The sequence below is a fragment of the Littorina saxatilis genome, linkage group LG17 (genome assembly GCF_037325665.1).
Source record: "Littorina saxatilis isolate snail1 linkage group LG17, US_GU_Lsax_2.0, whole genome shotgun sequence".
Classification (NCBI taxonomy): domain Eukaryota; kingdom Metazoa; phylum Mollusca; class Gastropoda; order Littorinimorpha; family Littorinidae; genus Littorina; species Littorina saxatilis.
Genome location: NC_090261.1, coordinates 36759374 through 36785501, shown reverse-complemented (window position 1 = coordinate 36785501; position 26128 = coordinate 36759374). Strand labels below are relative to the sequence as shown.

The following is a 26128-nucleotide window of genomic DNA, read 5'->3' as shown; positions in this document are numbered from 1 at the left end:
TTAGCTTCAAAATTGTTGATGATTTTTCTTCAGATATATAAACGAAAACTATAATTCAAACGTTGATAGAAGATTGTGAAAATCCCTCGATATCAAAACTAATCTCCTATGCGAAACTGAGATTTTGCTTGTTCAGCTTTACATGCGCAAATCGCATGCGCAGCAGGATGGTTGCGGCGTCTGACACCGTGTTCTTTTCAGGTATTGTTGGAAAACGATGACGTTTTATTTTCTAAATATTTGCTTACCGTCCCCCGGGAGCATGAAATAATCAATTTTATGTCATGGATTTATCTGTCAACGTTTGGACACTGAGACAGGCGCCAGCTTAACTTTGTGTCTGGGCTGGAGTTGTCTGCAAAATTTGGGCCAAGCGTGGACCTCCGTGGTTGGTCAATTTGCGATGTTTAGTACGATTTTTTCCAGTTGCAGATCGGACACCGATCCATAACTTACCACACCATAAGTAATGAGGATTATATCAGGTGCCAGAACTGAAATTGGTGTGACGTCAGTGTCATTATAGGCACACTTTGAGAAGGCTAAGCCTGATTGTGCGCAGTCAGTCATGCAGTGTCTCTGACACGTCAAATTTGGATGTCGTTTTCTCTACCATTGTCTTTCTGCCTGTGTCAATAAATAACACACCGGTGACACTGTGACGGTTCCCCTACGCTTTGTGTCCGGTGCCCTGACCCTTTGTGTTCGGTTCCCACTCGGTTCCCACACGCCAAAATTCGCGGACAAAACATCCATTTATGGTAGTATTACGCAATGTTGCTCTCTGAGAATGGTCTTGTTAGATCTGTGAGTGTTTACACTACATGCCTAGGTGCTGTTGGATTGAAGGTTTTTGATATTTTAGCCGTTATTAGGTAGAATGCCTTCCACTTTACTGCAAAACTGCATAATTCGTAGCATCGGCAAGAAATATCCTACCAAAAAATGCCTGCTTGGAACTGTCGTTGGTCCAGCAAAAAGTTCAACATGTCTGTAGCAGACAGCCCAAGTTTCAAGATTGTAGGGCCATCCAAACAGCCGTAATAATAAAAACAACAAAAGTAGTCAGTGAAATTGGCTGTGTTCGGTCCCCACACACTTTTGTGACGTAGGCGTGACGGTTCCCATAATTCATTGTGTCGGTCCCCACTTTCTGTGTCGGACCCCACTTTCGACCTAATTTCTCTGTGACGGACCCCACAACCAGCCTATTTTGTGTCGGTCCCCACACCTTCTTGGATTTATGACTTGCCGGTTACTTGTATCATTGTATTCATTGAATCTAATTGTCTCGGAGTTATTTTTCAGCAAAAACCGGCAAGGCAGCACCTTTTGTGATACCAAGTAAGTCAGATGACATCAGTATGTGTGTGTATGTGTGTGTGAGAGAGAGAGAGAGAGAGAGAGAGAGAGAGAGAGAGAGAGAGAGAGAGAGAGAGAGAGAGAGAGAGAGACTAACTTTATTAGTTTATGCCACAAATAATATATAACATTATTTATCTCTGGGACGGTTCCCAGTATACCAGCAAATTATGTGTTGATCCACCCACACCTTCTTGAACTGGCCTTCCCAATATCTACTCTTAGTCTTAAGGCCCTGGAGATATGCAATTTGGCACATTTTTAAAATAAAAGATCCACCTGTCGTATGTGAGATTCAGTTTTCAGAGCAAAATGCTGCCCAGGGACTTCTAGTGGTGATTGAAAAAAAAAAGAGTACTTGCCTGTGTCAAGTATGTAGAGGTTACATGCCGAGTCTCAGTGACTATCAAAAATAATGGTCGAAGTTTGCGGATCATGAAAAATGCGAGCTTTAGCGAGCTTTTTCATGACCGCGAACTGAGACCATTATTTTTGATAATCACTGAGACGAGGTGTGTAACCTCTTTATTCCTCCTTTCTTCAGTTATTCAAAGAAAAGAGGAGGTTTTTTGCGAAAGTTTGATCGAATCCTATTCACTCAACCAGTCAACCTGCGCAGGCGATCGATTAATGCGCGGTTGTATAGTTCCGTGCAAATCATTCCATTCTGTTAACACTTCTTGTCAGTTTTCCTATTTTGGACTAAAATCAAGTACACAGATATGCTGTTATTCTGCTGTGGCGGCAAAGGCAGATATTGTGTGTTCTGTATATGTTTTGGTATCGGTTAGGATAATGTTCTTTCGTCAAATAGGAATAGCAGACGAACTTTTGCACCCGTGTTCCAACGTTAAAAACTGTATGAAGTTAAGTTTTCTGGAGAAAATAGTGTATGAAACCGCTTTATGTTGTTTAAATTGATGAGATGTGTGCATTTGGTTGCGTGTGATCTGTTTATTAAATGAAATATTGTTGAAAACTGACCGTCGGATTGCAGTCTGTTGTCGAAGAAACTGAGTGAAAAGAAGGGGAACTACTCTTGTCGCTAGACAAAGTATGAGTTACTTGCCTTGGGAAATTGCTTGTGATGAACGTCTGATCTAGATTCAGAAAACAACCGAACTCATGGATTTTATATGGAGATTCATGTGTTCAGGCCTGTAGTTGTTAATTTAAATGCGGTATGTTTGTATTGTTTGCTCCAGAGATGTATACTTCGTACATTAGAGCGTTCTGAACTTTTCAGTCGCAAAAAGTAGTACCGAAACAGAACAGCTTCTCAACCCATTGCACTATCGAGGATTCAGGCTGTTGCTGGGTCGTTATTTGTTTGGTTGCTGGGTCATTATCGAAAAATAACTACCCCTACAAGTTTACAGAGGTAAAGAAGCAGAGGGGGGAATAAGTGTCTTTATCCACGCTTGTTGTAAGAGGCAACTTTTCCCAGCTCCTTGTGTTCATGACTGCATTCTCTTAAAATTAATTACTTTATGACAGTCAGAATACAATGGAACAAGGCTACATAAACCCTGACAGCCTACGACAACGGCCCGACTAAGGCTCAACACCGCGCCAATAAATTCAGCATTGGGCCAATGTTGGGCCATGATTGCTCCGTTTTCGTAGGCTATCAGGGTCAAAGATACATATTGGTAAACTAGTAAAATACATGTTCAGCATCATCAGCAATACCACAAAAGGATTAAAACAAGAAATTCCTCCGATAGGAACTACACCCCCGTCAAAGGGAAATAACCTTCTCAGTTGGTGGCAGTAAGAATGGTTATTTCCCTTTGACCAACGGGGGTGTCCGTCTATACCAGGCCTTGTATAATTTTAATCCACCAATAACTCCCTAACCGTGTGTTTGACTGGTCCCAATTTTTGTAAGGACCGTCTCAGGAATGTATAGAACCTGTTCACCAAGTTTGGTGACGATCGGTCCGTTCATTCTTGAGATCTACTTGCGAACACAAACACATCGAGTGAAACCTATACACACCCCTATACCGGGGGTGTAAAAATCCTATTAGCTGTATGTCAGCGGCACAATGCAACCAGAACCAGCGTTTATGTGGAGTGATCGGGTGCTGGTCACTACCGCGAGCGTCACTACCGCGAGTACCACTACCGCGTCTCACACTAAAGTTGTGTTTCCGTACCCGCGATAGCGTTTTTCCAGCGGTGCGACGAAAATCAAGCAGATAGAAAATGACCAGGAGTGTTTCCACACGCGCGACGCGTTAGCGGCGCGACAAGCGGCAAGCGACGCGATTTTTTTGAAAGGGTCCTGGAGCGATTTTTTCGCGTTGTCGCGCGGCAACGCGGGAGTTTACAGATTTTACCGCATGTTTAAAACGCAAGTACGGAAACACGTCACGCGTTTGCGCGCGTTTTCTTTTGTCGCTGCCGCTGTCGCGGGTACGGAAACAGAACTTACCGCGAGTACGACACTACCGCGAGTACGACACTACCGCGAGTATAACACTACCGCGTGTCACACTACCGCGAGTATAACATTACCGCGTGTCATTTTATGACTTCCATGGCTGAAGGCAAAGGTTGAAATGTTTCCTTGAAATATAAAACAAAAAGGCCTGGTCTGTTCTCTGAACACTAATTCAATGTTTGTCATGCTAACCAAGAACTCAAAACGATCAGAACACACTATCAGAATACATATAGAATGGGTTGCTTCCAATCAAAGCCGTTAGAACACAAACTCACAAGAAGTAAGTTTGCATGCGTTCTCTCTACGGTTATGGTACTCGCGGTTGTGGTACGCGCGGTAGTGTCGTACTCGCCGTAGTGTGACACGCGGTAGTGACGCTCGCGGTAGTGTCGCATAACCGGAGTGATCTGGAAAGGTGTCAATCTCTCTCTCTCTCTCTCACTCTCTCTCTCTCTCTCTCTCTCTCTCTCTCTCTCTCTCTCACACACACACACACACACACACACACACACACACACACACACACACACACACACACACACACACACACATACTGATGTCATCTGACTTACTTGGTATCACAAAAGGTGCTGCCTTGCCGGTTTTTGCTGAAAAATAACTCCGAGACAATTAGATTCAATGAATACAATGATACAAGTAACCGGCAAGTCATAAATCCAAGAAGGTGTGGGGACCGACACAAAATAGGCTGGTTGTGGGGTCCGTCACAGAGAAATTAGGTCGAAAGTGGGGTCCGACACAGAAAGTGGGGACCGACACAATGAATTATGGGAACCGTCACGCCTACGTCACAAAAGTGTGTGGGGACCGAACACAGCCAATTTCACTGACTACTTTTGTTGTTTTTATTATTACGGCTGTTTGGATGGCCCTACAATCTTGAAACTTGGGCTGTCTGCTACAGACATGTTGAACTTTTTGCTGGACCAACGACAGTTCCAAGCAGGCATTTTTTGGTAGGATATTTCTTGCCGATGCTACGAATTATGCAGTTTTGCAGTAAAGTGGAAGGCATTCTACCTAATAACGGCTAAAATATCAAAAACCTTCAATCCAACAGCACCTAGGCATGTAGTGTAAACACTCACAGATCTAACAAGACCATTCTCAGAGAGCAACATTGCGTAATACTACCATAAATGGATGTTTTGTCCGCGAATTTTGGCGTGTGGGAACCGAGTGGGAACCGAACACAAAGGGTCAGGGCACCGAACACAAAGCGTAGGGGAACCGTCACAGTGTCACCGGTGTGAATAAGGCGTTTTGACTGCCCCACCTTTGTCCCTGCTCTTTTTTGTTGAATCTTTTTTGATGTTAGCTCTGCGTCTGATCGATAAATGTGTGTTTTCTCTGTAAAAGGAAGCTGGGCAAAAAATATTCTTCCCAATATTATATCACCCACAACTTTGAGTGATGGACCACAATCAGATGTTTTCTTTGCACTGTGCCTATCACAAGAGTACTTTATAAGAATTGTTCATGTAGTTAACATCTGCATTTGGTGATGTTCAAATTTGCAGAGAAATATGTGATCTTTTGTGTAATTAGTACGTAATAACAATTAATATTATTATTTCATAATATGTAACCGTTTTATTTTTGAATACTCAGCAAAGTTGTTTGTTTCACATCCTGATAATGGATAATGAAAGTGTGAGGCCTAATTAAACTTAAGGCACAGTAAGCCTCCCGTAAACCATCACAGATACTGTCAGGCTTTTAGTTTTACACAATACAAACACCCTTCCATTTGAACGCTCACCGAACGGGAACATCCTAGGTGCCCTACGTTAAGAGCTAGCAATTTTCAAAGAATTAATTTTGCGGATTGTCTGTCAGACAATCGGACGGTGCTTTTTTGCGCTTCTGACCTAACTTTTGAAATCTAAATAATAAATTGACATTTTGTTACACAAACATTCTTAAATCATAAAAGAAATCTTTTTTCATCAAATAACCAAAGGGAAGTAATCGCTCTAAATGCATACGACATGTGTAATAGAGTAAGCGAGAGTTGTGCGGAACCTTTTCTCCTGGCACCTGAGAGAATAACTCTGCCTCATTCCGTTTGAAATTTTTTCATCAAGACAAGATCAGAACAATACGAAGTTTTGAAAGTTTAAAAAAAGATAGCCCGGAAGCAGGGTCACGCAAGATCGTGGTTCTCGTAGCAGACGACGCTGCCTGGCGCCAGTTCCTCTGAACTGTTAACCGCCACTGCTCTAGTTCGCAGCCGTTTCAATGTTGCATTTCAGATTCAAAGGTACACAATAACGTGCTATTGCAGATAAGCTTACAGAGATTTGCATTGAAACAGGGAGGTCGTTAGGCATCGGACATAGACCGATTGAAAGGCTCAAATGTCCGATTCACATAGCCGCATGGCGGTCAGATGTCCTATCGTTTTGAACTGAGCGCTGTCATTGTCCGATAAGAAATCCATGCCTTCGGACAGCGTGATATTCAATATTTTCCGTTCAAGATACACATTTTCAAAAAGCGACCGAGCACTCTCGCGTACAGGTGCCCTGAAGTTGTGTAGTGCTGGATCTTGCGTTTTCGGGAATTCCGAACCGTTTGCGATATGAGCCGTTCGTGTACACCCGTCTGCAGCACACTAAAGTTAGGAGTACAGGAGACAACTCCAACTGACTATTAAGTCTTGCGTCTGCTTTCGGTTTCAGTTCGAGACATTTTGACGAAGCGCATTGAATCATGCCACCGAAATAAAACTAAAGCCTGCCAAAGATCAACAAAAGCTGAAGATATTTGGCTTTTCAACGGCATCCTGTGCTACGTTTGAGTCAAGAACAGGTGAAAACACGGCGAGCGTCATGCTTGAAAATGACAGTGCCAATGACAGTGTCGCCGCTGAAACTGACACAACCACGGAAAGAGAAGTTGTCTTTTGTCCAGGACATGGTGTTGACACGACAGGAAATTCGTAGAAACGGCCTTTTAACTATTCATGGCTGACCCTGTTTGGTTGGTTAGACCTTGACAGCAAAGAGACCATACTGCTTTGTCGAATCTATGTTGAACCGGTTTTTGTTTCCTTTTTTTCCTCAATATTTCATTTTCTAATCAAATCATGCAGTTTGTGAGACAATCAAAAAAAGAGTGCTGAACATTTTCGTTGCTTTTTAGATGTTTGTTTATTTGTGTGTGTGTCCTATTGGAACTAAATTGATAAAACAATGCATACACAAATGTTTGGTATATATATACCCTATTATGTGTGTGTGTTTAAACATGTGTGTGTGCGCATGATTTTGGAACCATTCCATGGACAGTGTTTTGCACAAAATTATGATGTCCTATTGAAATTTCTGAAAGTGGTCAAATGTCCTATTGATTCTGAAGAGATCAGGACATTTGTCCCATAGGTGTGAATTTGTAACAACATCCCTGTGAAAGGACAAACTGGCGGCTAAATTGTGAAAAAAGGGAAACTGGATTACACGGGTTCACAGTGGCTCAGAGGTAAGATAAACCACGCAAAAATAAATTCATTGAAAATTTACGGAGGGCACCTAGAATGTTCTCAAGCGGTGAGTGTTTAAATGAAATGGTGTTTGTACTGTGACTGTGTGTAAAAGCCTGACAGTATCTGTGGTGGTTTACGGGAGGCTTACAGTGCCTTTAATGTATACACATGTAAAAAGAGTAACAGAAATTGTAAAAAAAACCTTGTGTACACATTAATTAGAAATATCTTTTGCGTGATGGGTATGTAAGTGCAAGTCAACCAATTTCACCAAAAGCGGGTGCATTCCCTGTAGGTGCGCTTCCCTTAGGTGTTTTCCCCGGTGCATTTCCTGTAGGAAAACAGCTCACATTAAATCTTGTGTCCTACACATGACTGCCGTCAACTGTCGAGTTCAGTATCACTTTGATAACACTGAAGAACTGTCTAAGTAATACGCCGCTTTGAAACAAATGCGCGCTTTACTTCACTACACAGCAGGAGTTAGAACATTAACATGTGTTAAACAGATGTAGACTGATGCTATGGCATGCTGGTCGAGTGATTACATAATAATATGTAAATCGCCGTGAGCTCTTGTGAGAAACGGCGATTAATAAATGTCCATTATTATTATTATTATTATTATTAATAGCGTACTGCGATTCACTATGCTGAGGGCAAAGTTGCCGCATCAGTGTTGTTATTAGGGTTCGTTAGTTGTGACTGCAGTGAACGACTATTTTCGTTGCACTTTGGGGGGGGGGGGGGGGGGGATTTTTATGTTGGAACGTTTCTTGATAATAAAAAAACTTCATTTTTGAGGGTGTATTATTACTATTAAAGTCACATGACCTCCAACGAGACTCGAGAAAAATATATAAAACACTTACAGGGAGTGCACCCACTTTTGGTCGACATAGACCCCTTCTGCACAACTGGCCTGTCATGCATGCTGTACTACTCAAAGAGTCAAAATCTTTAATTTGTGTTGGCTTGGGGTTGATAATATATGTACTGCTTGCACACTTTCTGCATTTTACTGTGGCAATTTCAGTATGTCATGTCTTTTTCATATTCAGTTCTTTGTTGACAAATTCAACAGCATGTAACAAGTGTTGAATGAGATGTTTTTTAAATGCTTAAAATTGAAAGTGACATCTCTTGATCATGAAAATGTCTGACAATCTGTTATGTTGAACACTCACAAAAGTGTGTATATGTTTTGCAGGGCACACAATGAAGGTTGCTGGATTTTTTCTACTGGGCCTTGCTTCAGTCTTTTCAGTGCAAAGAGACAATTTCAGAACCTGTGATAATGTGGGATTCTGCAAGTAAGTTTGCCAGGAAGATTTTTTTTGTTTTGTTTGTAGTTTCACTGTTGGTTTCTGATGTGTGTGCTTGCACATGCTATCCTTGTACTTTTTGGGTTTTATTTTGTTTTCTTGGAATTATGTGTTTATTGCATTATCTATCTGGTAATGAATAAAACTGTGGTTCAAAACGCTGGCCATCTGGTAGCCTGTTATAAATCATGACACTCTCCTGAGGGGGTACGTGTGTCCTACGCAATTTGATGGAAGTATCGCTCATGAAATCGATCTAGCCAGAAATTCTGCCTGCGCAGACAGCAGCCAAGCTGTAGATTTAAGTAAGGGGGGGGGGGGCTTAGATTTGGGGATCTGATACATAGTGTGTGTAAGAGAGGGATTGGGAGTGGGATTTATGTAAATTTGGCTAAATTTAACGTTTCTTCAATCATTTGTTTGCAGAAGACACAGGGCCCTGGAACCTGGGACATCTTCGTATGCTGCCAGTGCATCGTCCATGAAACTGAACCCTACCTCTGTATCTCTAGATGTTTTAGAAAAGAAGTCAGATGTGAAATTTACATTGACAATTTTTGGTTTAAAAGATAACACATTCCGCATTAGACTGGAGGAGAAGGACGCAATGAGAAAAAGATACGAACCACCTGTAGGAGACGTCTTGATCAAAGTACCGGAGGGTGAAGAGTAAGTATATATATTCTGCAGTTATTGTTTTTAGTTTTTACAAATTTGTTTAGTTACTGTTTGATTGATTGTTAACTGATTTTACTTTTTGTATGCCATTATAACTACAGTTGAAACTGCCCTTGCAACTACCTCTCAAAAACAACCACCTGCTCACTATGACCTCTGCAAAGGATTCCCCACCAACTTTTGCCTTTCTATAGTGTCCACATGTCTATATCAAACACTTAGCTGGTCATGATTGACAGGTTTGACTGCGTAAGCAAATTATGCTTTCAAGTTTTGACACTTTTTGTGAATATATTAGTTACTTAGCATATGTGTTAGCTGTTCTTGATGTCATGTGGGTCAGAATGAGTGAGAGGGAAATCATTATACATTGTACTGTTTTAAAGGAGTCTGTTTATTTCAATTGCTTTTTCAAGTGTGTTAAAATACTTTTTTTCTGTTTCAAGATTAAAATACAATGGCCAGAGTGGAAATCAACTGACCTTCAATAAAGGGACGTCCAGAGTGGTCTTGACCACTGAACCACTGCGCATTGACGTGTATTCGGACGACGATCCAGTTATCAGCATTAATTCTCAAGGCCTCCTAAAGTTTGAGCACACTCGCCCAAAACCGTGAGTCTTGAAACTCTTTCAAATAAAACATCTTTTGTTGTTGTTGTTAGTGGGTTTTTTTTCTATTGATAATGTTTTGTTTTTTGTTGCTTTCAACTTCTGTGATAATTTTACATTTGTTCTTTTTACATTTAGTCAAGTTTTGACTAAATGTTTTAACATAGAGGGGGAATCGAGACGAGGGTCGTGGTGTGTGTGTGTCTGTCTGTGTGTGTGTGTAGAGCGATTCAGACTAAACTACTGGACCGATCTTTATGAAATTTTACATGAGAGTTCCTGGGAATGATATCCCCGGACGTTTTTTTCATTTTTGACTCACATGCGAAGCAAAAGTGAGTCTATGTACTCACCCGAGTCGTCCGTCCGTCCGTCCGGACGTCCGTCCGTCCGTCCGTCCGTCCGTCCCGGCGTCCGTCCGTCCTTCCGGAAAACTTTAACGTTGGATATTTCTTGGACACTATTCAGTCTATCAGTACCAAATTTGGCAAGATGGTGTATGATGACAAGGCCCCAAAAAACATACATAGCATCTTGACCTTGCTTCAAGATCAAGGTCGCAGGGGCCATAAATGTTGCCTAAAAAACAGCTATTTTTCACATTTTTCCCATTTTCTCTGAAGTTTTTGAGATTGAATACCTCACCTATATATGATATATAGGGCAAAGTAAGCCCCATCTATTGATACCAGTTTGGTTTACCTTGCTTCAAGGTCAAGGTCACAGGAGCTCTTCAAAGTTGGATTGTATACATATTTTGAAGTGACCTTGACCCTGAACTATGGAAGATAACTGTTTCAAACTTAAAAATTATGTGGGGCACATGTTATGCTTTCATCATGAGACACATTTGGTCACATATGATCAAGGTCAAGGTCACTTTGACCCTTATGAAATGTGACCAAAATAAGGTAGTGAACCACTGAAAGTGACCATATCTCATGGTAGAAAGAGCCAATAAGCACCATTGTACTTCCTATGTCTTGAATTAACAGCTTTGTGTTGCATGACCTTGGATGACCTTGGGTCAAGGTCACATGTATTTTGGTAGGAAAAATGTGTAAAGCATGTGAGTCGTATGGGCTTTGCCCTTCTTGTTTGGATCAATGTCTTTGATGACGTCATATATATGGGTGCGTCTCAGAATCTCGTCCTCTGTTTGTGACATTATCACCAAAAGTAAAATCTTCCCAGAAAACTTTGATAATACTATTTACACACTTCTCAGGGTGTACCTTTTCAGTTTAAACAAGAAAAAATATAACATTGCCTTTAGTTTGCCATATATTGAGCATTATTTGGACCATGTGTGCAAAATCACCCGTGTAACATGGAAAAAATAAAAGACAAAAAAACTGCATTTATAAGGCTGAAAACGACTTTTATTCAGTTATTATTGTTGAATCACAAGCCATTATAGAGTTCAATATGAAATGACTACATGCAAACAACAAAATAATGTTTTTTTCAAAGTTCCATGCATTCGTCAAAATTTCAATACAAAAATGAAAATTAATTAATGATATCCTGATCAGAACATGTTGATACATGGCATTCATTCAGTCTTATTGACATTTAACCTTCACAATAGCATAAATACAAAGATTTGTTGCTCTAAGACAAAATGTTAGAAAGTTATCCCAAAAGAATGCAAAATGGTCACTGATGTAACATGGAAACATCACTTTTGTAACAAAGAAACGGTTATGCTTTTTCCCACAAACTTTACTAAATGAAGCTGATTTTGCAACCAGATTCTTCTTAGGTAAAATGCCAAACACTAAAACAGGAACAGAAAGAAAAAAAGCTGGACAAAATCAAGCAAACTTGGCCCCAAAAAAGAGAAACATTAATGAAAAGTTCATCACCCACGTAACTCGGAAACGAACAACCAGACATGTATTATAAGGTTTGACATGAAGAATGCAAATGTTCAAAAGTGGTTCATTCAATTGTTGAGACAATAAACCAAAGGCATTGGTTACATATAGAACAGTTGCCACTTGCAGTTAATTAATTTATTTTAAAAGAAATAATGCCCCCTGGCATTGAAGGTGGGGTCACGAATCATGGTTGCATCAGATGTAGGGACTAAGGAAATATCATCGATCCCTGGAAAGCAATAGTAGTTCCCCTCCGGTTTCCTTCGAAGGAACTTTACCACCAGTTCATCAGGTCGAATCTCTTGCACCTGAAACATGCAAGTACCTGCGATTTCAACTAAAGATTGATGCAATATGTGTACTAGTTTCACTAACATGAATTTGTTTAATGTCTATCAAGATTTTGATGCATCCACATTCACTGGCTAAAAACAAAATAAAGTAATTATTTTGTTCAGACTTACCATTCCATTGAACATACAACTTTTACAATTAAAGAAAACATTGACACTTACCGTTCCTTTAAATGGATTTCGGAAATTTAATTTTGATCATAATTTTTTATATTTTTAATTTTCAGAGCTTGTTTTTAATCCAAATATAACATATTTATATGTTTTTGGAATCAGGAAATGATGTAAAATAAGATGAACGTAAATGTGGATCGTTTTATATAAAAAAAAAAATTATTACAATTTTCAGATTTTTAATGGCCAAAGTCATTAATTAATTTTTAAGCCACCAAGCTGAAATGCAATACCGAAGTCCGGCCTTCGTCGAAGATTGCTTTACACAAATTTCAATCAATTTAATTGAAAAATGAGGGCGTGACAGTGCCGCCTCAACTTTCACAAAAAGCCGGATATGACGTCATCAAAAGTATTTGTCGAAAAAAAGAAAAAAACGTCCGGGGATATCATACCCAGAAACTCTCATGTCAAATTTCATAAAGATCGGTCAAGTAGTTTAGTCTGAATCGCTCTACACACACACACGCACAGACAAACAGACACACACACACACATACACCACGACCCTCGTTTCGATTCCCCCTCTATGTTAAAACATTTAGTCAAGTTTTGACTACGTGAAATCGAAAGAAAAACTATCATTAACAAATGTTTAGCCTAATTTTTCACTTCATAGAATATCATAGCAGCAAAAACTCACCTTTTCTTAAGAACCTTGGGTGTTGATCACTGTCGTAACAAAATCACAGACTTCGGAAACATTCTCGAAATCTTTCTTCGCTGCTGGAAGCTGAACTATTTCTCTCTGTAACTGCGCATGCGTAGTCACCCGCACCTCTAAGTCACTACGCGCAAAATAGTTCTAATCTTTCTTCAAAACTCTGAACATTATTTGCAAAACCGTTCACCATCGTAACGGAATTTTGAAGAAGCATGTCATATTGCGCAACTTTCAACTTAGTTTGCAGATGCAATTTTGAGAAAATAATACTTAAATAACATTTAGCTTAGCGATTTTCTATGCCCTTTCATGTCAAGATCGTGTTGAAAATGAATATGCAAATTCTAAAGTTCAAATTTAGGACTTGTTGCTGTTGCACGCGTGCGGAAACATATGTTACGACAGTGATGGCAAACTTTCAAGCGATTAATTTCGTTTAAAAAAACAATTCTGTGGACAAAATAACATTTCAACTGTCAAGTACACTTAAACCAAACACACATAACAAAAATAGCAGTCCTTGGACATTCTAAACGATTCTTGTAGTGAGGTACAAAACTAGTTGATGGTTCATGTCACAGATCAGACCTCCATTTTTCACGCATTTAATCATTTCTTTCGCAAAACAACCTTCATAATAATCATGCAAAATACTCAGTTTTGTTTGTACTATTTCTTTATTCATTTTACTTCTCAAACATACCAATATCATGATTTAAAATTCAGTATGTTTCAATTGTGGGCTAATTTGATTATGGCACACACAAAAGGATCAGTTTCTGAGACGCACCCATATATATATATATCCGGCTTTTTGTAAAAGTTGAGGCGGCACTGTCACACCCTCATTTTTCAATCAAATTGATTGAAATTTTGGCCAAGCAATCTTCGACGAAGGCCGGACTTTGGTATTGAATTGCAGCTTGGTGGCTTAAAAATTAATTAATGACTTTGGTCATTAAAAATCTGAAAATTGTAAAAAAAAAAATTTTTGTATAAAACGATCCAAATTTACGTTCATCTTATTCTTCATCATTTTCTGATTCCAAAAACATATAAATATGTTATATTTGGATTAAAAACAAGCTCTGAAAATTAAAAATATAAAAATTATGATCAAAATTAAATTTTCGAAATCAATTTAAAAACACTTTCATCTTATTCCCTTGTCGGTTCCTGATTCCAAAAACATATAGATATATGATATGTTTGGATTAAAAACACACTCAGAAAGTTAAAACGAAGAGAGGTACAGAAAAGCGTGCTATCCTCAGCGCAACTACTACCCCGCTCTTCTTGTCAATTTCACTGCCTTTGCCACGAGCGGTGGACTGACGATGCTATGAGTATACGGTCTTGCTGAAAAATTGCAGTGCGTTCAGTTTCATTCTGTGAGTTCGACAGCTTGACTAAATGTTGTATTTTCGCCTTACGCGACTTGTTTTCCTCTCATATTCTTATTTATTTCCTGTTGTGTGTTTGTGTGTGTGCTGTACAACACAATGCAGTAAAGTATAATTTCTGTGTGTACAGAAAATCTGTGTTTATGATAATATGTATTTTGTACATCGTTTACATTAATTATCTAAAAAGGCACTTCAGTTTTATCAGATCAGTATGGTGAAGGCATTGGTTATGCATAGTCACGATAGTGGTAATGTAAAGTCAACTTTATATTACAACACATGAAAATATTGGTTGCTTGTTAGAACTTTATTAAGCTTAGAAAATAGAAAGTAAAAACATTATTATTGAATTTAGAAAGGGTGGGGGGGGGGGGGGGGAGTTTGCATACAGAGGCAATCTCCTAATCATTATCTATCAAAAAATCCTGAACTAGTTGTAAATAGTGCTTGCTAATGGATATATTGTTGGTAAATCATTCAGATCAAATCATTCACTCAATGCAAAATGAGAGGTTGTGTATACATTTGTTATATATGTACTCACAAATTAACCCCGATGAAAGTGGTGTTGCATACTTGGGTAGAGCAAACATTTGAGTTTCACTCATTGTGATGGTGAACATCAGGAGACAACTGTATTGTTTGTGGCTGTGGTGTATTCTACTTCCGTAGCATAAATAATTGTTGACAGCTTTTAAGGCATATTATATGAATTTTCTTTGATATAGCTTGGGTTCACCATTTGACGTAATCTAACAGTCTATTCAGCTGTAATGTGTCATTCTCTTAAGCTCCCTCCATTCAGCTGTCTACAAATATTTTTAGTGTTGTTCACAGACACAGAAGTGAAGAAAAAAAAAGTCAGTTGGATCTTAATTGAACATTTGTATAGGTCAAAATGTCCTGGCTACAAAATAAAATATTGTTCTGCCAGAAGACCTCCTATATGTCAAAAGTGTGGGATGGTTGATCGACCAGTGATAGAACAATGCGTCAGATCAAGTATGCGCCATTGAGTGAAGCCTGAGAGTGAGAACAACACTGATATTGGCTTCTTTTGGTGATACATTATGTCTGAGGTTGCACCTGCTGCACACTGTTGTCAAGTTTACTGCTTCACCTTTTTGACACATTTGGGTCAATAACTGGTTAAGTTGTGTGATTGGTGTCTGTGACACAGCCCTGTTTTTGTCAATTTTGCTCATGGTACAGTGGTAATTCTGGCAAAGAACTATAATGCTTAATGTTTTAGCCTTGTCTTTGAAGTTGTATGTGTAGTTTTCTCCTTCTGCTGTCATCTTATCACAGCACAGTGTACGCACACACATCACCATATTGGCACCTGTATTGGGCACAGTATATCTATGCAGTACATATTCTGAGCATTCTGAAAGACCTTTCGTTCTGTATTCAGCACACACATCTCCATATTGGCACCAGTATTGGGCACAGTATGTCAATGCAGTACATATTTTGAGCATTCTGAAAGACCTTTCGTTCTGTATTCAGCACACACATCTCCATATTGGCACCCGTATTGGGCATAGTATATATATGCAGTACATATTCTGAGCATTCTGAAAGACCTTTCGTTCTGTATTCAGCACACACATCTAAATTTTGGCACCAGTATTGGGTACAGTATATCTATGCAGTACATATTCTGAGCATTCTGAAAGACCTTTCGTTCTGTATTCAGCACACACATCTAAATTTTGGCACCAGTATTGGGCACAGTATATCTATGCAGTACATATTATGAGCATTCTGAATAGCAATGACACATACAATTTTGACATTAATGGTTGAATGACAAGAAACACACCATTTTAAAGAGATCAAAATTCTGAGCACATAGCAATTTGTTTTATTTAATTTAAATCGGTGCAGTAGTTCTCGAGATATGGTCATTTTAGTTCGAAATCACTTTGCTTTGAGCGAGCCGAGATCGCAACCTCTTCAGGCTTTTGATCGGCCGAGTTTCGCATTTTTCGGGTCCAGTTTTGCGCAGCATGATTGTTGGGAATAAGTTATTTCTCGCTCGATTCTTTTGATTTTTGGTTTATATGAAACAGAAGTTAATGTTTTATAAACTGCATTTCAACCGTGTATGCCGATGGAAGTTTTCAGACCAAATTTTAGTGAAACTCACACGAGTAATATTCACTGACATGCTGACGGAGATGTAGCTTCCGGTGGTTCGCGTTTTTTTTGTATGGGAAAGATGTAAGGCTTTCTCTGATTGGTTGCAAAATATCACAGCCCTCCAATGAAAATTACGGTATTCCGAGCAGGTTGAAATGAACTAGTCGTCTGCTAAGAGTGACGCGAAAATGGCCGCGAGAGGCAGTGAAGATGAACACGCACTTTCACACTCAAAATATTCCAAAACACATCTTTTATTAATTTCATACAGTAAACTTTGTTTTTGAATCATTTCTTTATTCATTCCTTTTTTATTTGATACATAATATGTGACTCACAAACATCAATTTTGCCAATTATTTTTCACTCAAAGTGGAAAAAAAGGTGCCTTTTCAGTGTCCTCAGTTGACGCTGGGCGATGTGGCAATGCTATTCTGAAAGACCTTTTGTTCTGTATTCAGCACACACATCTCCATATTGACACCAGTATTGGGCACAGTATATCTATGCAGTACATATTCTGAGCATTCTGAAAGACCTCTTCTTTTGTATTCAGCACACTGCTTACATTGGCACCGGTATTTAACCTGCTTTCTTTTTTTCTCTCATACTAACCCAGTTTTAAACTAATAATGGTTTTGGTGCCTTCTTTCCCCTTTAGCGACAGCTAATCAACTCAACCGCAGTGGTTTCGGCATTGTCTCTTTTCTGTCCACAACCTGTAGGGGCTGGGTGTCTTGGTTGAGCTCTACTCTTTATTCTTGGTTTTCACCCCCTTTCAGAGAGGCGCCGCCCGCTGAAAACCAAGACGAGGAAAACAAGGAAGAGGCTCAGGTAAGGCTGATGAGTTGAGGCTGAAGGTTTGTTTGCTTTTTCCCTCACTAGCAATCTGGCCCGGCTTCACCTGGGTGTTAGCAAAGCCCTAAAAAAAACCACCTCCAAATCAAAGGTTTTGGGGGAAATGAGAATAACATTGAATGCTGGTATGATAAGAGTTACCTCCCTTCCATGGGTAACAAAGCATGACTTACCTCCCTTGCACTATTATAGGCTGTATTCATAAATGGGGAAGGTCATCTGAGGAAGGAAACAATGTCTCGAGAAACTAAAACCCAGGTGCACATTTGTGGCTCCAGGGCAGTGTGCATGCACAATATCTTGTGCTTATCTTTTGCCATCTCTGAGGTATGATGACCACACACACACACACATCCATTTTTTATATAGTATAGATTTTGGAACTTGGGATGAATATGTGCTGTATGGAAACACCATTTATTCCGAATCTTGGAGCTCAGTTGGTAGAGCGTTTAAGTTGTGATCCAGGGGTCACAAGTTTGAATCTATGACGGGACGGACAGAGGTCAACTTTATAAGATGATTCAGGGGTGGTATCCTTGATGAAATTAGATGCAAGGCTGAACAAAGACAGATTCAAGAAAGCACCCGCATGATTCTTTAGGTTTTTGTTTTGTTTTAGACGTGAGCAGTAGCATGCATGCAGATCAAAGACTATTTTCTTCAATCTTAGGGAAATTCATATCCATTCAAACATGAATTGCATCAGGTTTTGATGATTGCACAGGAAGGAGAGGAAGAACAGCAGAAAGAGGAAGAGGTCAAAGAGGAAGAGGTGAAAGCGGAGCCTGAAGAACCAGACATGTGGGAGGAGACATTCAAATCCCACACTGACTCCAAACCTTTTGGTACGACTGATTGTTAGTGTGTGTGTGTGTGTACAAGGGTAAGTGTCAATATTTTCTCTTATTTGTTTTGTTGCATTTACAGAGAGGCGGTCTAGCAAAAGGAAAAACGCTAACACACACACCTTTGAAATGAATATGAATGTCTTGTGTATGTCCTGGTATTGTCAAGGGGCTATTGCTTGTCAGTCTAACAATTTTTTGAATGGGAAGGAGTTGCCTTTAAAAAGGATGAATATTGTAGCAGGGTTATTACCCGTCAGTCTCACCGTGAGTCTGTCTTGTATCGTACATCACAATCAGCACGGTAGTGTATTAATCAGATGTTTTTAATCTAGCTGTAGTACTTCTGAATTTTACCATGATGACAGATTTCGGCAATGTGGTAATTGAAAATCTACGTCTTCTTAGGCATTCAGAACAAGTTATGAGCAGCTTGTGTTCAGTGCAGTAGGGAAATCAAATAACTATTCCAACTAGATTAATTGTCAAGATTGAAGATGTTTTTACAACCCTTTGCACACAAACTGTCTACAGCTGTTTCATATGAGTGGTAGCTGGGTTGAAAGTGTAGAACCAAGAGTTAATTAGCATTATATGGTGCAAAAAGGGGTATGAATTTTGTGAGAAAAGCACATCTGTTGACTTAGTACTAAGACAGCATCTGCTGCGGTTGCAACCATAATGAGATGCTGTTAACCCTGTCAGCAAACATGAGAGAAATGCACAGCAGTGTGGAGATGCTCGAGTTACTGTGAGTCTGAAGGAGAATAAAAGAAGTTATAACTTATTATGCACACGCAGAAGCAAACTGCTCCCATTTTGATACATATATGACCACATTTATGACCGTGCACTCACAGATATGCACACACATACTTTCTCGTATACAAATGCTAAAGTGTAACTTCAATTGTTAGCATACTTAATTGTCCATGCATGCGCGCACACTTTTTTACACACACATAGCAGAAATGAGGGAAGTAAGCTGCATATGCTTTATGTAGTCCTTGGTATATGTAACTGACATTTTTCGTGAAAAACTAACAGAATTAGCATTAAAAATGTTGTCATTGTGGCTATTGTGAAGCAGTTACCGGCTGCTTGATATTTTCTTTTGCCTCACAAGGAATGAAGTATGATACTAATTGCAAAACAAAACGATTTCAGGCCCAACCTCAATTGGCGTGGATATCTCCTTTCCTGGTGTAGAACATGTCTACGGTATTCCAGAACACGCAGACAGCCTGGCCCTAAAAACAACCAAGTGAGTACTACTGGTCACGGTTTGTGTGGATTGTAATGGAAAAGTGTTGCAGCTGGAAGGAAATTGGGTATACTTGAATGAGATAAGATGTTCATCTTCAGTGAGCTTAACAGTAAGGACCATCAGGTCTTTGAGATGTTGTAAAAGTGAAAAAAATATGTTCTGTTTACACCCCCCGCGGGTTAGGGGGAAGAATTTACCCGATGCTCCCCAGCATGTCGTAAGAGGCGACTAACGGATTCTATTTCTCCTTTTACCCTTGTTAAGTGTTTCTTGTATAGAATATAGTCAATTTTTGTGTGAGTTTAGAGGGAGCGGTCAGCGACCATAAACTCTATTTAAACGAGACAGATATGCAGCTAAAGGGGGGGGGGGGGGGAGGAGGAGGAGGTGTTGAGGTAATGCAGGAGGAAGTGATAGCAGAGTCCCGTGGGAACGAATGCGGGGAATGGAAGAGGGTTGGAGGGCAGGGGGGAGGTGATGAGTGAAGGACAGCATCTGGAATGAAACAATGGTAACAGATAAGGGAGTCAGAGAGAGCGAGGACCGAAGTCATTAGTAGCAGCGCAGCGGCCAGCAAGCAAGTTCAGCGATTTTTCAGTTCTGCAGTTCTGGGGGGGTTAGCATTAGTGAGTAGTTTAAGTAAAGATTTTTGTCAAGCAGTATGTAAGAAATGTTAAGTCCTTTGTACTGGAAACTTGCATTCTCCCAGTAAGGTCATATATTGTACTACGTTGCAAGCCCCTGGAGCAAATTTTTGATTAGTGCTTTTGTGAACAAGAAACAATTGACAAGTGGCTCTATCCCCTCTCTCCCCTTTCCCCGTCGCGATATAACCTTCGTGGTTGAAAACGACGTTAAACACCAAATAAAATGTTCTGTTTACAAAAAGGGAGAAGATCGAGTGAGGGAAAAGAAAGAGAGAGAAGAATGTATAAGAGTCCTAGGAAGATCTCCAGACCATTTGGTTGCAGTTACTAGTTAGCTACAGTATACTCATCAGTGGAACTCTCCTCTTAAGACCCCCCTGTCTTCTAAGAAAATAATTCATTAGCGATCTTTCCGAGTCCACTTCCATTATACACTTAATTTTGTTGGCCAGAATGTGTTCAAGAGTTACAATGTCAAGCACAGGTGTTATGATATGGCTGACTTATTTCTCAAGTATGATATTCCCTTTCCCAGGGCTATCCTTCATGGCATTGCCTTTAGACCTTGCCTAGGTGACCCTTGAACCCTGGTCAGTTTTCAGAAATGTTGTTCCACAGCCTGAAGAAAAGAATGTTTAAAATAAGGGGGTCTACGATTGCATATGTTTTAAGAACAATTGATATGGCTTTCCTCTTTACAACAGAAGTGCAGTGCATTGAACTTGCATATAATTGTGTGTTCAGGACCACGGATCCTTATCGCCTGTACAACCTGGATGTGTTTGAGTACGACCTGTACAACCCCATGGCTCTGTACGGTGCTGTGCCTTTAATGCTGGCTCACAAGTAAGTAAACCGCATTCTGAAAGAAGCAAAATGCTTGCAATTACATGTATACCATGTTGTTTTAGCTTTTGATTTATCACTTGATTTAGTAGCTGGTCGGTTCGTGCCAATCATGCCGTCTTTTTAGTCAGTTTATTACAATACTTAGGTTAAAAGAAGCAATATTACTTGCTTTTAACATATCTGTGTAAAACCTTTGGCTTCTTACAGCAATAAATGCTGTGTGTTTTGATTTTGTTTGTTATTTGTTGTTATTGGGGTTGTTGTTTTTGAGAGATGGAATCATCTTCAAACAGATGTGTTCTTGAGAACAGTCTTTTGTTTCTCTGTGTAAGCTACTGATGAAGAAAATTACTTTTTATGTACTAGTTTTGTTACAACAAGAAACAAATTTGCTTCACATAAGATCCACTGCTTCTGATATTTTTATTGAATGTCTGCCCTATCTAACACATTTTATTTACTGAAACGATTAACGCTGTAATATTGTTGACAGTGAGAAGCGCACAGTTGGTGTTTTCTGGCTGAATGCTGCAGAGACCTGGGTCGACATCAGCTCCAATGTTGCAGACAAGGTAAGGGCCAGTGTTTTAGATTCATTAAAGTGTGCATCCTCCAGATCAAACAACAACATCGTCTTTTCATGAAATCACCCAACACCATCATTTGAACTACGAGTCAAAGAGGACTTTTCCTCATGAATATATACTAACATAACAGCTGGAGTGAAACACATTTTGTATGAACATGGGTTGGAATGCACCGATTTCGTAACAATCCTAAAAGTAAAGCCGGTGTAACAGGCCATTTTGACACATAGTCAGTTTTGAACGGAAGGTCATTCTGGGCTAGCTGATTTTGACTGGGAGGTCATTCTGGGCTAGCCAATTTTGACCCCCCCAGTCAGTTTTGACCTCCCCTTCAAACTTCAAGAATAAGTACGTTATGACCTTTTAAAACAAAATATATGTATATGTGCACAATATTTGTTTGAAAAATGATCTTAAAAAAAAATTTAAATACAAAAATTAAAATAAAAAAATGTTGACACCTCCTTTGAAACTTCAAGAATAAGTACACTAGGACCTTTTAAAACAAAATGTACAAATGAATAAATTCATCTATGCATCTCCACAAGTTGGGGGGGGGGGGGGGGGTCATTCTGGGCTCCCGTCAAAATCAGCTAGCCCAGAATGACCCCCCGTCAAAACTGACTAAACCAGTCAGTTTTGACCTCCCCTTCAAACTTCAAGAATAAATACCCTAGGACCTTTTAAAACAAAATGTACGCATATATGTATGCATCTATGCATCCCCACAAGTGGGGTTTTTTTTTGGGGGGGGGGGGGGGGGGGGGGGCTGTCATTCTGGGCTAGCTCAGAATGACCTCCCGTCAAAATCAGCTAGCCCAGAATGACCCCCAGTCAAAACTGACTAGGCCAGTCAGTTTTGACCTCCCCTTCAAACTTCAAGAATAAGTACTTTATGACCTTTTAAAACGAAATATATGTATATATGTGCACACTATTTGTTGGAAAAATGATTTTTTTAAAAATCAGAAAAAAATCGACAACAAACTTACTTTAAAGGTGGTCGTCTACATTTTTGCTTTTTTTCAGTAATCTTTTGGTTAGATTTCGCTAAAAAGTTATGACAGATGATGAATGAACCATGGGGGAAAAAGTTATAGAAAAAAAAAATATATGTAAAAAAAGATTTTATTTTTGGGTAGCGTGACTCACGCTTCCAATATTTTGTTTTCCGTTTGCTGAGAACATGTGCTTTGCCTAAAAATACTGACCAATCAAATTCATGTCACTATTCTTATAGCCACGCCCAAACAAGTGCAGCAACAGTTTGACACTGGAGCGCTGTCCACGCTTTTTTTTTAAACGCACGAAATGCACGGGATTTGAGAGGAGTTTTGCGCTTAGCATTTTCCAAATAAGGATATCCTACTATGAGTACTACGCTGGAATACTACAATGAATTTTCAAACGGCTACACTGGCTTCGTCTTTCTTGATCGAAAGGGGGTGTATTGTTGATATTTGTAGATAATAGACTTTGCATTTTAATGGTCAAATGGCGATTTCGGTATAAAAATGTAGACAAGGACCTTTAAAAAGAATTAAAAAAAAAAAAAAAGTTTCGACGCTTCCCTTCAAACTTCAAGAATAATTTACACTAGGACCTTTTAAAACGAAATATACGCATATATGTATGCATCTATGCATCCCCACAAGTTTTTTGGGGGGCAGTCATTCTGGGCTAGCCGTCAAAATCAGCTAGCCCAGAATGACCCCCCGGCCCTGTCAAAAGTGACTAGGCCAGTCAGTTTTGACCTCCCCTTCAAACTTCAAGAATAAATACTTTAGGACCCTTTGAAACAACATGTATGTATATGTGCACACTATTTGTTGGAAAAATGATTTGTTTAAAAATCGAAAATAAAAAAAAATATCCTTTTTCTAACAAATATTGTGCACATTTACATTTATTTCGGTTTATAAAGTTAAAGTACTTATTCTTGAAGTTTGAAGGGGGGGGGGGGGGGTCAAAACTGACTGGCCTAGTCAGTTTTGACCGGGGGGTCATTCTGGGCTAGCTGATTTTGACGGGAGCCCCCCCCCCCCCCCCCCCCCCCCCCCCCCTCAAATCTTAGATATAGGTAGTTATATACATGTATGCATAAATATTGTTTCTAAAGGTCTTAATGTACTCATTCTTGAAGTTTGCAGGGGGGGTCAAAATTGACTGGGGGGGTCAAAATTGACTGGGGGGGGGGGGGGGGGGGGGGTGGGGATCAAAACTGACTAGCCCAGAATGACCTCCCGTTCAAACGGGGCTGCTTCAAAATAGGCTGCTACACCGGTCATTTTGAATTAAGTTTCACCAAATGTTGGTTTTGTTTTGAAAACATTTGATTTTAAAAGAGTAGGTGATGCTGTATGTGCTGTGCATACAGGAGACCCTTGCAGTGTATTACAGAAATAACATTTCTTATCGTTCTCTGTTGTGTTACCTTTAACTGTTACATGATTCTAGACAAAGCATAGTCTTAGTTCACAGAAATCTTGCTTGTTTTCCTTACAGTCCTTACTAGAGATCGGAGTTAGTAACCAACGCTAGATTTTCATTATAGAAAATCGATTTTGATCGTATATAGCACATTTCGCATATTTTGCTGTGTCTTGAATCTGCTAACCAGCCTGTTAGTACTGACATTCTGTGTAGTGATAAACTAGCAACGTACACTATTTTATTTAGCACACTGTTTAACAACCACTGTGTTTCGTGAAGTTTTGTTTTGATCTTGATGTAGTTTTTTGAATTTGTTGTGGTCCTGAAGATGTTTTGGACAAACCGGCATGTCCATCCCTTAATTTATTCCTTGGTTTCTTTCCAGTTCAGTTTGATTGTAAGTAGAGTAGCAGCAACAGCCTCTTTGTGTTTCTGATTGTGAAACAGATTGTCTACAGATATTATTTGCTTCTGATGAATTTTTTATTATTGTGCTCACATTTCCGGAGCCCTAATTTTTGCATAGTTGTTGTAAAAGTCATAACCAAAAATGTGGCAGAGCACTAATAATAAGATCTTTAAAACAAAGGGACGTAAACGCTATAAATATAGCTGACATGTGCAAGAACAGCTAGGAAAAAAGTTGCTTGGTCATTTCAATGCTTGTTCTCTCACGTGCCAAGAGATTGATTCCACATACCTCTTACTTACTTTCATTCCACATGACAGCTATATTAAAGCACTTCTGTCACTTTGTTCCTTATATCTTAGTTGTAAGCCATTTGTGTCAGTTCTAGAAGCCTTAACGGTGCGTGAAACAAATCAAATGGTAAAAGATAGAAATTAAGATGTTAGCGCGGGTCCGTAGCTGAGTTGGTAGCAACCTGGCTTTGAACCCAGTTTTTCACTACAGTCATGGGTAACAATCCGAGTTTCACAAGACTATACAGGCATGGGAATTGTCCGCCGAACGGCGGATTTCCGCCGAATTTTTTTTTTGTTCCGCCGAAAATGCAAAAGTGTCCGCCGAAAAAATAAAGGGGGGGAGGCACACAAAAAAAGCACCGGTTACTTTGGCCTTTGCGCAAAATCCCGCGAAAACTTTCCGTACTTTGTTCACGCACTGCTACCGCCCGCCTCAGTTATTGAACTTTTATGTTTGAAAGTAAACCAGATTGCACAGATTGTGTTACAAGTTACATTTTCCTGTTTGTCTCAACAGATCAATTTTTTTACAAATTTAAACCATATAATACATGTATATAATTTTTTCTTCAAAAAAGCAAAAATTGGTACATTTTTGTACTAAAAACTCTGATTCTAAAAACAGAATTTAATGGCAAACTTGGAGCTCAGATGACACCAGATTGCACCATCTGGGTTCTTTGGAGAAAAAAATTTTCCGGGGGGGCATGCCCCCGGACCCCCCTAGTAAGGCTAAGCGCTTCGCGCCGTCGACTTGACGCTTCGCGTCTTCAGTTATAAATTTTCCGCCTTTTTTACATTATTCAATTCCCATGCCTGACTATAATTTCAAGAGGCAACTTTATGCAGACTCTTCCATGTGTCTGGACACCGGTGTGTTCTCACATATTCGCACAATAAAGGTCCTAAGCTCACTGTGAATTGGTACAGCGACTCTATTGCATTTGCAGCTCTGTTGACTTTCCATGAGAAAATTCCCTAAGTATTTAAAACAAAAAACACCAAGGAAAGTGCTGTGGCTATTACATTCTATGTTCAGCATTATATTCAACAGCGCAATATTTGAGACAGTGCCTCTCAGACAGCGCTCAGCATCTGAGTAAATAACTGCAACTTTGTGTGAAATCTGCACAGCTTTTGCCTCTGTTTTTATTTGTTTGTGCAGTCGTTTCAAGATTGGTGGCATCTTTATTGTGTCACTGAGCTTTTTTTTTCCCGTCTGTTTCTGTCAAAACTGTTTACGTGTATGTGAATTCTGATACTTTTGAATTTTGTTTTTACCTGTGAACTTTTGACTACTTTTCTTTGCAGGACACAATAGCTGTAAATTTCCCCTTTCTCAGGTTTATTTTAACTTGTCCTGCTAAAAGCTT

General features: G+C 39.5%; 1 protein-coding gene across 3 annotated transcripts in view; it reads left to right on the top strand.

The window, feature by feature from the left end:
- Window positions 1–143: 143 nt before the first annotated feature.
- LOC138953881 (neutral alpha-glucosidase AB-like) overlaps window positions 144–26128 on the top strand; it is a 51923-nt gene continuing 25938 nt past the window's right edge. Inside the window, exons 1-10 of one of the 3 annotated variants that reach the window (XM_070325841.1) lie at window positions 146–201; window positions 6520–6649; window positions 8533–8635; window positions 9074–9316; window positions 9772–9939; window positions 17287–17395; window positions 18147–18267; window positions 19435–19531; window positions 20926–21027; window positions 21524–21602. In XM_070325841.1, the coding sequence (XP_070181942.1) occupies window positions 8541–8635; window positions 9074–9316; window positions 9772–9939; window positions 17287–17395; window positions 18147–18267; window positions 19435–19531; window positions 20926–21027; window positions 21524–21602 (1014 nt within the window). In that variant the 5' untranslated portion in view covers window positions 146–201; window positions 6520–6649; window positions 8533–8540. Of the gene's footprint in view, window positions 202–6519; window positions 6650–8532; window positions 8636–9073; window positions 9317–9771; window positions 9940–17286; window positions 17396–18146; window positions 18268–19434; window positions 19532–20925; window positions 21028–21523; window positions 21603–26128 lie in introns of all 3 variants that reach the window. The other 2 variants (XM_070325842.1, XM_070325840.1) reach the window with 2 other exon arrangements.